This window comes from Cataglyphis hispanica, chromosome 17, assembly GCF_021464435.1.
Source record: "Cataglyphis hispanica isolate Lineage 1 chromosome 17, ULB_Chis1_1.0, whole genome shotgun sequence".
In the NCBI taxonomy this organism is placed as follows: Eukaryota; Metazoa; Arthropoda; class Insecta; order Hymenoptera; family Formicidae; genus Cataglyphis; species Cataglyphis hispanica.
In genome coordinates this window covers 5498701-5512500 of record NC_065970.1, presented here as the reverse complement: position 1 = coordinate 5512500, position 13800 = coordinate 5498701, and the positions used below count along the sequence as shown (strand labels likewise).

The 13800-nt window shown below is 30.7% G+C and overlaps 3 protein-coding genes across 4 annotated transcripts in view; 2 read left to right on the top strand and 1 right to left on the bottom strand.

Annotated features, from left to right (window-relative positions):
- The window catches only part of LOC126856028 (cilia- and flagella-associated protein 45-like), a 15630-nt gene extending 13260 nt beyond the window's left edge, over window positions 1-2370 (top strand). Inside the window, exons 5-6 of the mRNA XM_050604188.1 lie at window positions 1436-1729; window positions 1887-2370. Coding sequence (XP_050460145.1) covers window positions 1436-1729; window positions 1887-2081 — 489 coding nt within the window. The 3' untranslated portion in view covers window positions 2082-2370. The remainder of the gene's footprint in view (window positions 1-1435; window positions 1730-1886) is intronic.
- A 144-nt stretch (window positions 2371-2514) lies between these two features.
- LOC126855978 (GATOR complex protein NPRL2) lies at window positions 2515-4948 on the bottom strand. 2 transcript variants are annotated; one of them, XM_050604125.1, is made up of 9 exons: window positions 4706-4948; window positions 4186-4483; window positions 4010-4101; window positions 3758-3914; window positions 3550-3667; window positions 3244-3478; window positions 3047-3177; window positions 2797-2966; window positions 2515-2725 (listed from the first exon to the last, which is right to left on the bottom strand). In XM_050604125.1, exons 2-9 carry the CDS (start codon window positions 4339-4341, stop codon window positions 2549-2551), a joined length of 1236 nt encoding a protein of 411 aa, XP_050460082.1. In that variant the 5' UTR covers window positions 4342-4483; window positions 4706-4948; the 3' UTR covers window positions 2515-2548. The 2 variants fall into 2 exon arrangements, with proteins under 2 accessions (XP_050460082.1, XP_050460081.1); XM_050604124.1 differs by lacking the exon at window positions 4706-4948 and having other exon boundaries at window positions 4186-4698.
- A 2745-nt stretch (window positions 4949-7693) lies between these two features.
- On the top strand, window positions 7694-10049 carry LOC126855973 (notchless protein homolog 1). The gene is made up of 7 exons (XM_050604116.1): window positions 7694-7816; window positions 8133-8506; window positions 8585-8824; window positions 8902-9155; window positions 9226-9454; window positions 9528-9749; window positions 9837-10049. Exons 2-7 carry the CDS (start codon window positions 8158-8160, stop codon window positions 9974-9976), a joined length of 1434 nt encoding a protein of 477 aa, XP_050460073.1. The 5' UTR covers window positions 7694-7816; window positions 8133-8157; the 3' UTR covers window positions 9977-10049.
- Window positions 10050-13800: the final 3751 nt, after the last annotated feature.

Below are 13800 nucleotides of genomic sequence, written 5' to 3'. Positions count from 1 at the left end.
TGTTTTTTCCTTTGCATGAGTCATAGCTTCTGTAGATAATATGTACACATTTACATTAGTGAATAAATATATCGAAAAATGTACTTTATTTATATAAAGAAAAATATTAGTATTTAAAGTTGTAAGTTTATATTAAAACTAAAATTTTAACAACTCAATCTAAAAGAACAAATAGAAATATATTCAATTAAAAAATAAATTTTTAAATAGATTTTACATGACAAAATACTCATATAATATTATATATCATTTTATATATAATTTTAAAAATTAGAAAAGTGATAATTTATAGAGTGAGTTTCGATTGCGCACATTACCGATGCGCGCTCGTGCTTCCTGTCCATACATGTAATTTGGTATAGCATCTGTGTCCGATCGGGCCGATGTCCGATCGGGTCTGTGTCCGATCGGACCTGTGTCCAATTGCAACCATATGTGTCCGATCGAGCCGGTGTCCGATCGAGCCTGTGTTCGATCGGGTCTGTGTTCGATCGGGAAATTTTGTCGTGTCCGATCCGTAATGTACGCTAATGGGATGATCTCAATTTATATTGGAAAAATTAAGTTAAAATATAAAAATTTACAATAAATTTTTAAAAGAAAAGAAACCTCTTAAATTTATCTCTTATCTGGTGTCAAGTTAAATCATATAAAAGTTATTCTTTACGTAATCAAATTAAAAATATATTTTAGTAAAAATAAGTTTTCTAATAATTATTATTATTAAAATAAGTAATCTAATCATTATGTTACTATTAAAATCTGAATCTATTTTGAACTACTAAACCCAGTTACATACTTATTCAGACTTGTGTGATGCGAATAGACAGAAGATAGAGCGAACTGCTCGGGGATGCGTAGAATAACTCCTTAAAAAAATACAAATGAAATTTCTTTATAGAAGTGTATGTTAAACTCAATAAATCAGCATACACAATAACATAAAAAATTATCAGATGTTTGAAACAATTAAAGCAGATAAAACAATTGAAATAAATTTATACTTTGTAATAGCGATGTTAGGATATCATCCAGGATAAACAATAAAAACATCTTCAAATATTAGACAAGCAGCAAATATATTGGTTCGATGCAAAAGAACAGTGCTATCCAGGGAATCATTTTTCCTAATAAAAAATTTCTATATATATATATATATTATACGGTAACAAGAGTGATCTTTACAAAAATAGAATGATCTGTTTTTGACTCAAATGGCAGGTGTGCCAAATAATTCGAAGAAGTCCAATATCTTATTGCCAGTTTCCTCATCGTCATTCTCATTACTAAAAAAAAAATAATAATTAATAATTAAATAATCATTAAGACAAAAATCACATATCTCTAAAGACAAACAAACTTCGACAATATGCAGATACACAACTAGTCTGCCATTACATCTTTTTACCTTTCATTCATGGCAATAAATTTCCAGGCGCAAATTGACGAAATTAACGCGGCTCGAGTGCAGGAAGAAGTAGAACGGGAATGGAGACAAAGGGAGAAAGAAGAAGCGTTGAAGAAACTGGAAGCTCAAAGAATTCTTCAGAGAGATAGAAAGGAACAAATAAATAATAAGAGAGTAATGCAAGCTATCGAAATCGAGCGAGATAGGCGGGAATTTGAAAAGATTGTACACGTGCAACGAGCAGCTTTTTGCAAAGAAAAGAAGGAACTCGAACAAAAACAACAACAGATTTTAATCCATCGCAACGAAATATTAAAGCAGGTTCGCATTAATTATCTTTACATGTGCAAAAAATTTTTTGTAATAATTAATATGCAATAAATATGCATGTAAATATACAGATAAATATACATATAATATGTAATATATTAAATGTGTTATTCAATATTCAGTATTATCAATTTATTTTATTGGACAGGTAAATGAAAAGGAACGAGAACGTATCGCTGAACGACAACAGATGTTTGCAGAAGGTCTAACGATCCGCGCAGAAACTGCGATGCGCAAGAAGAAATTGCAAGATGCAATGGAACGAAAATGTCAAGAAATGAGGGAGAACAAAGTACCAGATATTTACATTAATGAAGTAAAACGAATGATCAAAAATATTTAATGAATTATTCCATCCATGAATTATATTCCATCAAATTTATGAAAAAAATATGAAGACTTCTAAGCCTTCTAAGTTTTAAAGATGGCAAAAATCACATATCTTTTTGATTTTATTATACATATATATGCATATATACAAAATTATGTATAAGTATTACATTATACAAGAAACATAGATAATATTAAAATAAAAAAATCCTTATCGAGAAAATGATAGATTTATACTAATATAAAATTATTTATATGAATATATATATATAGTGTCAAAGTAATTAATATACTTTTTTTAATGGTTCCCTGATGTCTAATAAAAGAATTTAATTTTTAAAAACAACTAAAAAACAAATTCTGAAATATTAGATATATGTTTTGAGAATCACATAAGAAGAAAATATTACGGCCTCTTTAGAATCGATAATGTTTGTGGACATCGCTTATTTTATATTTTTAATTTTTATTCTATAATCATCACTTCCATATCATTAGTACGTTCGGATCGCGTTCAATAATATCTTCGATTTGTGCGGTCGATTGACCCGTGCTACAGCATATTTCATCGAGGCTATATGTGCCTGTAAAATATTTATAGATTGGATTGTTCTTTGCTTCTTCGCTGCAAGATGCACCGGGAAGAAGTACAGGATACTACAAAGATGCAATTCATGTATCATCATACTCAATGCATATATGCACATAAGTTCACATTATATACTCACATTATATACTCTCCTAATAAGCCCCTCTATCAAACCAAATTGTACTAATTTTCTCTCATTTATTCTCAAGTTTTGTGGATTAAGACGTTGGCACAAGTCCTTCATGGTAATGCCATAAGTCATACTTGAGTACATACGATATATATCCCTAAAATATGCAGGTTGCCTGGCTAGATAAGAAAAAGCAATATGTGAATTTTATTACAAATTTGTAATAACATTGTAATAAAAGTTAAAAAACTTTGCTCACGTAATTTAGAAGCATATGCTATACATCTATTCTGTAATTTTATATCATCTCCCAATTGCCTTAATTTCGGAGTTACAGCATAAACATTACTATATTGAAATATTGGAATCAAAGTCACAACTCCATAATATCTGCAAAAATTCGAATGTATCTTTTGGAACAACTATTTGTAAAACTGCAATCTTTGATTCTCTTACACAAGGTTTTGTACACAGCTTTTAACTAAATTATTTTCTACATCGGCTGCAGCTGCTATACGCGCCACATGATTAAAGCCATCGATATAAGGTAACACTTGCTGTGTAGTCAGATCCCATTGATCACTCTGAAATGTCTCTCTACCCTCCAAGAATATTGGTACTTGATGATCGAGAACTGACTTGGGTTCAGGTGCTAATCTCACTACTTTCAAATGAGATGTCATTGTTCCTTCTGTCAAATTGTTACATATATGAAATATATCACAGCAAAATATTTTCTATCAAAGTATAAATAAATTTTACCAGTCAATGTACACATTTTGTGCAGATTTAAATCCTGCATGACTTGTGTGAGCATCTCTGCTAACCTGGATTTATCATCAGAGGCAGATAAAAAGCAATTTTCTATTTCCAAAGCCATCTGATCATATAAAATTTATGACACATAAATTACTATATTTTTTATATATATAATAAAAAATTATGAAAATTTTATTTAAAAAATTATTACAAAAAAATCCGACATTTTCTTAACTACTGGTTCGTAATGAACAGTCCGAGCATTTGCATCACAAACAAAACACAAGTTGAAGTAAAACGCATTTCTTGCATATTTCTTATCGTCAATTTTTACAGGGAATCCTAAAATTTTGTAGTCCTTTAATGTGCTGCAAAGAAGACAAATTTTTAAATATTATTAAAGGATCAACAAACTTCTCTCCAGAATTGATTTTTACAACTTTAATTTCTTAAAGTTGCTTACATTGTAATTGTGCTTCTTTGTAATTGTGCTTTAGGTATAATGTAAACACTGACATTGTCAAAGATATCTTTGGATATAAAATTATCAGGTACCTGCAAGAGATAATATAAATCATGTCAACATTAAATATAGAGATTAATTAATCATTTACATTTTATAATGCATGCTCTCTTCACCTGACATGTAATTTTAGGTCCCGCTATGTGATGAAATTCGGCAAAGAATATGCATCTAATCGGACCTTCCTGTTCTTTTTCCTCAATATTTTCCGAAATGGACGCCATTATTTTTTTGTTGTTTATTAAAATTGTTTTAAGATAAAGAGATCTCATTTACTCCCATTTGTTTGCATAGATATATTATTTACATATTTCAAACATTCTGGATCTTCTCTTTCTTCTTTGTAATTGCTTCTATAAAGAATTTGCCTCTACGCCACTTGATCGATTGATCGTTGCTCTTCTTCTTTTTCTTCTTTATGTACACCAGATAGTATAATTCAAACATTAAATATAAAGATTAAATTATAAATGTCAATATGTATGTTTATAGCTGAAATGGCTACACTAATTCAGAGTGTATCTTTTTCTCTCCATTGGAAGGTTTCTTTAAATGATCACGTCCGATCGGATATGATCGAGACATTGTGGCCATTCATTGGAAGGAGAAAGATAAACTTATTAATAGTACTTATACCAGAGAGAAGCCTGAGAGCGGCCATCCCGGCGTTTTTCATATGATAGCTCTCAGTCCCGTACAGCAGTGCCTCTACGTCCATTTTATGATCGCTTGGAACTACATGGCCACGTCCATTTTCAGACAGGATAAAACAGCCGAATTCATTTCCGTGCTACGTCCACTTTTCGATATTGTCGATAGTGGTAATACATTGATCGCTAGACAAAGAGAGATGATTGCGTCGTCTTCTCTTTTTCATCGCGTATGTAGCATTCAGCATCTATGGGTCTGTTCGTTTTAGTTAAACTGGCTGCACTAGTTCAGAGTTTATCTTTTTCTTTCTAATATGGAGAGAAAAAGATAAATTCTGAATTAGAGCAGCCAGTTCAGCTAAAACGAACAGACTCCACGATTGCCAAGCAACGACATGTTGAGACCTCCATATACATAGCAGACAAATTTAATATTTCTTATTTTTTTATTATTGCAATCGTTTGGGAATCATTTGGGCAAATTTAGAAATATATTCTTATAGTTGAGGAAATAATAATTTGTTTATAATAAATGATAATTAATTGAGCATATAATTAGCAGACATAATTTAAAAAATTTTTTTTTTATTTTAAGCAACGTGAAATCATTTGGGAAACACGTCTGTAATGTTTTTTCTAACGTTTAGAAAGTAATAGTTTTTATTTTATAATAATTAATTTTCTATCAGCTAATAATCCGGAACCGGATATATAAGGTCAAATATGCAAAACTAAATGGATAGGATCCGATATAGTTCACATTGCTAATTGGTCAGTTGTTGCTAGGATTCTGATTGGTCAATCGTATTAGATTGGTCCATTTTCTTAAGGTGCCTTTTCACGTTGACGCTTGACGTTTATTTTTAGCGTCAAAATAGTCATATCATTAAAATTGACGCTATATTGTGAAAAATGCATGAAAAGAGTCAATTTATAGCATCAATACTGGCCAATAGTACGGCTTGACGCTTGTTGCTGAAATTGAGAAAATCTAACTTCTTTCTTCTTGACGCTAACGCGGCTAGCGTCGAGTCGAAGGATGCGTTCCGTTTCACGCATTGAGCGCATAGATCGTTTGGAAATCTATAATATAGTTTATACTATAGTGATTACATTTATACGTCACCCTTAATTGAATTTAATAATGTCCGTTGTTGTAAAACTGACTTCAATTACGCCTATTCCTCTAAAGAATGGAATGACTGTGATTGGCCAGCCTTAGAACTACTAAGTTATATTAAACCCGATGAGGGGTGACGTGTAAACGTAATCTGCGATTGCTCAATTTCTTACGAATTACGACTCTATTGTAGATTACGCCTGTCGCATGAAAAATTTTTAGTCGTAACCGTAAAGATATATTCAGACAAAATAAGTGCAGATAAATATGCAAGAAAATTAATTAGTCTATATAAGTATGCATTAAGAAAATGGACCAATCTAGTACAATTGACCAATCAGAGTCCTAGTGCAACAACTGGCCAATTAGCAATGTGGACTATATCGGATCTCGTCTATTTAGCATATTTGACTTTGGATGCGTTCCGTTTCACGCATAAAGCGCATTGAGCGCATAGATCGCCCGAAAATCTATAGTTCACGTAACATATATTATAGATTTCCAAGCGATCTATGAGCTCTATGCGTGAAACGGAACGCAACCTTTATGTATTTGGTTCCGGATAATTATCTGATAGAAAATTAATTATTATAATATAAACTATTATTTCCAAAACGTTAAAAACATTGCAGACGTGTTTCCCAAATGATTTCACGTTGATTAAAATATAAAAAAATTTTTAATTATGTCTGCTAACTATACGGTCAATTAATTTTCATTTATTATAAATAAATTATTATTTCTTAAACTATAAGAAGATATTTCTAAACTTACCCAAACGATTGCAATAATAAAAAATAAGAAATATTAAATTTGTCTGCTAAGTATACGGAGGTCATGTTGAGCACACGGATGCGATTGTTGAAAATTGGGATAAGATAATATCAGACAAGGAGCGACAATCGCTTGCTGTCCTTGTTTCTCTAGCGTATTGCTTTACGGCCGAAATACGGGCTGAAAATGCTTTTTGGCCTTTTGTGATAGAAAGCAGTAACGCAATAAGGCTAATATAAACACTCACTTTTTGCAAATTTTATACTTGCGTATATACATGTGAATATATATGCTTAAATTATAATTAAAATTACAATGCAATTAAATATTGTATAATTATCAATATTAATAGTCAAATGCATTTGAAAAATATAATTATTTTTAAAATTTGTTATATTTTCAGAATAAAGTTTATACAATAATGACAACCAAATAATTTTTGTGCTATTTCTCTATCCCGTTAATATGATACACAAAGTATCGATAGTCAACAAACTTCAAGTCTAACAAGCACCCTTATCTTACATATTTTGTACTTGTTCATTCTGTTACCTATTATTTGATTATTATTATTGATCATCAAACAATATTTAATTGCATTGTATAATTTTAATTATAATTTGAACATATATATTCACATATGTATATACGCAAGTATAAAATTTTCAAAAAATACGTGCTTATTAGTCTTGTTGCGTTACTGCTTTCTACCATGAAAGGCATTTTTAGCCCGTATCTACAAAACTCTACAAACAAAAGACAATTGATTACAAAAGAGTTTTTTTTATTTTATAATATGTATGATGTATCATATGATATTAGCCGATGACTGACATTTTAAATAATTAATTGAAAATTAATTATGAACTACAAACAAAAATAAATGCACTACAATCATCTACAAAAGAAATACAATCGATTTCATACATAATTATTTAAAAAAAGTGTTAGTCGTCAGCTAACATCATACGAATCCGCTCTCAGGCTTCTCTTTGCTTATACCTGGTTACATATTAAAATAAAACAAATAGATCTATCCGGTTCTGTATCCTATGTCTTTTTTTCAAGTCTGGAATCTGGGCCTGGGTCATCTCTCAACATACTTTTATAAAGAAATGATTTCCAATTCAATATATATAAAGTTCAATGAGATTCTACTCACGATAAATAGATTTTCGAACACAACTCATCTTTACTTTATTGGTGAGAAACAGAAAAAAAGAGGAAATAAAATTAGTATCTCTTGCAACCATTTCACTGCATTTACGCAATAACGATCAGCTGATTTGAGTGATGTGAAAAAGTGGGAAAAAGAACACGTGCTTTTAGTGTGATTTTATAAATAAAAAAATTTATATATTAAATAGCAAGGAACACATCTTGGTTATAAGATTTTATTAACACGAACATTTGAGTATCATACGATCTATGAGTTTTATTTTCAAAATATCGTGATAAAAGATTGTGTGATTATATGTGAATATATAACCTATATATATTTGATAATTGATAATTTCAGTACATTCAGTACATTGATTTTCAAGATGACTAAAAGGAAGCTTGACGACGAGAATGACGCTACTCTAGCGGATATTCCAGTCAATATTACTTCTCGTTTTAAATCAGACACTGGTGAAGTTCTACCTGGTGGTCTGCTAGAATTACCAGTCAATGTCACCATAAATAAATTACAAGAAATTTGCAATGCTTTGCTGCAGCAAGAAGATCCGTTACCTATGGCATTTTATGTAAATAATGTAGAGATCACAGATACATTGGAGAAATTTGTAGGCAAAGACTTTAACATTAATGAAGATGTTATGGAAATCGTATATCAACCACAAGCAGTATTCAAAGTCAGAGCTGTTACAAGATGCACTGGATCCTTAGAAGGTTAATAATAATTTTATAGATCAGGATATTAAAAAAAAAAACATGACAATGTTTTATAAACTTTGTTTTTGTATATAGGTCACAAAGAAGCCGTTATATCTATTGCTTTTTCCCCGGATGGCAAGCATCTAGCCAGTGGTTCTGGTGATACAACAGTAAGATTCTGGGATATCCATACACAAACACCACATTATACATGTGAAGGACATAGACATTGGGTCTTGTGTATTTCTTGGTCACCCTGCGGTTCTAAGCTTGCTTCTGCATGTAAAAATGGATCAATTTATTTATGGAACCCTCATACTGGCAAACAAATGGGTATATGTTTATAAATTATATTTAATTGGTTAAACTTCATGTTTCTTGAAAAAATATTTCTTTTTTATATTATCTAGGAAAAGCCATGACAGGACACAAAAAATGGGTGACATCTTTGTGCTGGGAGCCTTATCATAAGAATCCAGAATGCTTACATTTAGTGAGTGCATCCAAGGATTGTGATGTACGTATTTGGGACACAAAGAGAGCACAAACTTGTCGCGTTTTGTCTGGTCATACAAAAAGTGTGACTTGTGTCAAATGGGGTGGTAGTGGTCTCATTTATTCTGCCTCTCAAGATAGAACTGTCAAAGTATGGAGAGCAGAAGATGTATGTATCTCATTAATAAAAACTAGCTATGATATCAAAATCCAATTGTAACCAATTAAACTGATTTCAGGGTGTTTTATGTAGAACTTTGGAAGGCCATGCTCATTGGGTGAACACTTTAGCCTTAAATGTTGATTATGTGCTTAGGACTGGCCCTATGCAATTAGATTCAGGTGCAAAAAATCTATTGGCATATGCAAGAATGCGATATGAATCTATAGGTGAAGAAAAACTTGTATCTGGATCTGACGATTTTACATTGTTTTTATGGAAACCAGAAAAAGAGAAAAAACCTATTGGTATGTTGCATTTCAGAATACACTTAAATCAATGTTGCAAAAAAGAAAATATCACAAAAATTTTTTTTTTCAGCAAGGATGACAGGACACCAGCAACTTATCAACGATGTTAAATTTGCACCGAATGGTTATATAATTGCATCTGCGTCTTTTGACAAGTCCATCAAATTGTGGGAATCTAATACCGGGACATATATCGCTTCATTAAGAGGTCATGTTCAGGCAGTTTATTCATTGGCATGGAGCGCTGATTCTCGTCTACTAGTTAGTGGCAGTGCGGATTCAACTTTGAAGGGTATGTACAGTGTCAGACACAGGAGAACATTTATCAATTAGAACATTATAATGGAAAATAATATTCTATATTACATTCTTTTTACAGTTTGGAGCATGAAAACTAAAAAGTTAAGCCAAGATCTACCTGGTCATGCAGATGAAATTTATGCTGTCGACTGGTCACCAGATGGTCTACGAGTCGCTTCAGGTGGAAAAGACAAAGTATTACGATTGTGGCAGAATTAAAATTTAATTAAAATTTAACATAAACTTATTTATAAAAAAAATCATGGAATATATTTTTTGATTCCTGAAATAATTAAGTATTTTTATTTTATTTTGATGCTACTGCATCGCTTGATAATTAGAAGAAAGAATTTTCTTATAATATTATTTTAAAATATACATATTTTTAACATCATACAAATAAAATGAATTGCGAGGTATACTTGATTGCCCAATAGGAATTGAACATTAAAATTTTAATGAATTTAATAGATTTCAAGATTTATTCAAAATGCATTAAATACTTTTACCAACATGTGCTCGGTTAAAAATTGGCGATTATTGGCTAGACTTTATTCAATAATATTTTCTTTATTAAGTGTTATAGAAAAAAATGGTACAGGACTTTTCAGTTTGATCCAATCTATCTTCACACTTAGGATGTGCCAAAAATTATCGGACACCTTATATACATGATATATACAGAATGTTTCATTTTAATCGTGCTAATCAAATATCTCGAAAAATATAAAAGATATGGAAAAATATTTCAGACAAAAGTTGTTTGTTTCGAAGGAGGACATAAAATGATGTCATTAGTTTAACCTTGAGTGATCGTGTCATATGGAGTTCAACTTAAAGCGGGGAGCACACACTTTTGCATAAGCGCATAAACATAAAGAAATTGATTGGTCCACAAATGTATGCATAAGAAAATGAACCAATCAATTTCCTTATGTTTATTGTTATGCGCTTATGCAAAAGTGTGTGCTCCCCGCTTTACTTTTTTGAAGGATGTTTTGCATGTACAATAGTAGCAGAAAACTAAAAATTAAAAAAAACATTTCTTACATTTATACTGTTTGAAAAATTAAACAAATAAATCCGGATTATGAAAAAAAATTAAAGTATCACAAAATAATATGGATTTTGACGTCTTCATAAAAATAGTTGTAATTAATACTTTTCCTAATTTATAGCAAAAATTTTTGATTATGAATATCCCTTGAAATTAACTACAAAAAACAATGAAAAACGAATAATTTTCAGAAAGAGAGAAAGAGACAGATAATATTTTTCTACAATTTTTAAGTAAATAAAGTCTACGGCACACGGTATGACTTTTTATACTCGCAGTAAGCAAAATGTTAGCAGTCTGCCAGCAGTGTGCGAGCAGATTTAAGCAGAATATTGCAGCAGATTAGCATCAACTGCGTCCGCATTAGAGCCAATTTCACCACTTTCGGTTAAGTTAACCGACGGTTAAAATCAGCAGGGTAGCAACAGAAAATAGAGTTGAATGAAAACCAAGCATTCTTATCATTTCAGTTGCCACCCTGCCTTAGGTTAATCTAACCGAAAGTGGTGAAATTGGCCCTTAACCTGTATTCTGCCGGTAGAACTTGTCGACATAAGTCGGCAGTAGATTGGCGGCAGAAACTGAGCAGGCTCTTTCGTCATTATTTAAATGGAAAAATGGCATTTAAATGCTTTATTAATTTACATTGCTCGTTTCGCTTACTAAAAAATAATAAATGATCATTTATTTTGCTTGTTTGTATTAATACATATAAATATATAATATTAATATAAGATATATAATAAAATTTAAATAATTTAATTTATAAAATCAAAAATTTATTTATTTATATAGAAAAATTTATTTATATAGAATTTCTATTTTATACTTTAGATTTCTATTTTATATCGTAGATAATAACGAAATATTTTTACTTATTCGGACAATTTCATCAAATAAGTAAAAATTGGACATTTATTTGATTTTTTCAAAAATTAGTTTAATATCTAATTCCCCTGTATAGGAATCGTATCAGAAATTGAATTGATAGATATAATTATACATATTATTATTTACATTTTGCAGGTTTTATGTATGCTCTTGACCAGAATTTGAATACGGGTATAGAAAGTGAATATTGAACCGTATAGCGGTAAGCAAATAAACTATTATTTTAATAAATTATATAAATGACTAAAAGCTGTAGATTCTGTTCGATTTCTGCTGCCAATTTGCTATCATATTGTGCGTGTACAGATCTAGCTTGATTTTTGTCGACAATTTGATGTCAAGTCATATTAGCAGACCCTGCTTGATTTCTGCTATTAATCTGTCATCAGATTGCACAGATCCTGCTCAATTTCTGCTGTCAATCTGCTATAATAGTTCTGTGCAAATCCTGCTTACTTTCTGCTACTGATCTGCGGTCAAACTATGTCAACAGGTTTTGTAATATTTCTGCTAACATTCTGTTAGTATTATCTGATATAACAGATTTTGTATATAGTCTGCAATCTTTCAGCTGACAAAAATTTAGCAGACATTTGGCAAAATCTGTTCGAACAGACTGAACTTGCTGACTGAGTTGATTTTTTCAATCAATTCGTTGCATGTTGTTTAGCGAAATGCTCTACGTGTTCCAATCGTAAGAATGTTATTAGTTTTGGCTTCACACGTGCAGATTGTCTTACGTGTTGGATTAATATTTTAGTTATAAGGTTTCTAGAGATTTCATTAAAATTTTTAAAGATTCTAAAAATTCTGTAAATATTAGCCGTAATCAAAACAAAATCCGTCAACAAATGAAATAAAATTTCATTCATACCAGAAAATTCTGATATTCATTCACATATAAATTTCATTTAAATATAAGTTTCATTAGGTTAAGAAATCTGTTATTTTTAATTATTTATATACAAACCATGTAGTGAAAATAGCACCAAACCTATTACCAAAAACTAGCATGCTAGGCATGCACACAGCAGCTTCATAAAGTTAACCGATCAACATTCACTTTTATAATTTTTTTTTACGAATCGTTTGTTGGTCATTTGTTGGTGATTGTTAGCCTAATTACAACATTTGTTGGTTAATATATTTTTTGAAAATACGAAAATAAAATTTTATGTGAAGTTAGCCGGAAAGATATTATTTTTGTTTCAATCTTAGTTCAATCGATGCGCAATCGTTTGTTGGTTATAGAAAAACCAATTAAAACATTTGTTGGTTCATATTTGCTTTGAAAAACGAAAAAATTAATGCAATAATGGTGGCGGGAGAGAGATTGGTAAAACTTCAGATTAAGGGCGATTTCAATGACCTTGATATATGTTGTCAAGGACATAATTCTGAGTAACTTTTTCTTTTATTTAATCGTTATTTATTAAAAACTTATTAACAAAAAAAGTTTACAATATACCAAAATACATGCATGGACAGAAAGCACGCGCTCAGGCCGCGCACGCGCACGCTTGCGCACACACACACATATGGGGGAGTGCAAGGGGGGCTTTCGGTCTCCCTCTCGCACCCACCCGTGTGGGTATGTGTGTGCGCGTGCACATGCTTTCTGTCCATGCATGTACTTTGGTATATTTCAAACTTTAAATAATTAATTAAAAATTAATTATAAACTAACAAACAAAAATAAATACACTACAATCATCTACAAACAAAATACAATTGATTTCACATCTATCTTCATAATTTTATAGTACATGTCGGCTAGTTTCATGGTCTATAATTAAATAATTAATTAAAAATTAATTATGAACTAACAAACGAAAATAAATGCACTACAATCATCTACAAACGAAATACAATTAATTTCATACATAATTATTTAAAAAAAGTGTTAGTCATTGGCTAACATCATACGAATTAAAATTTTCTCTCCGAGGAAAATTTTACTCGATAGCCGGCTTGGAATCATAAACAAAAACGCTTAAAAAATTTTTGGAATGGCCATCGAGTAAAATATTCCTCGAAGAGTTAGTTTTGGAACGTAGTCCTAGTGTTGAAAGTGAGGACCGAGATGAACGCAGAA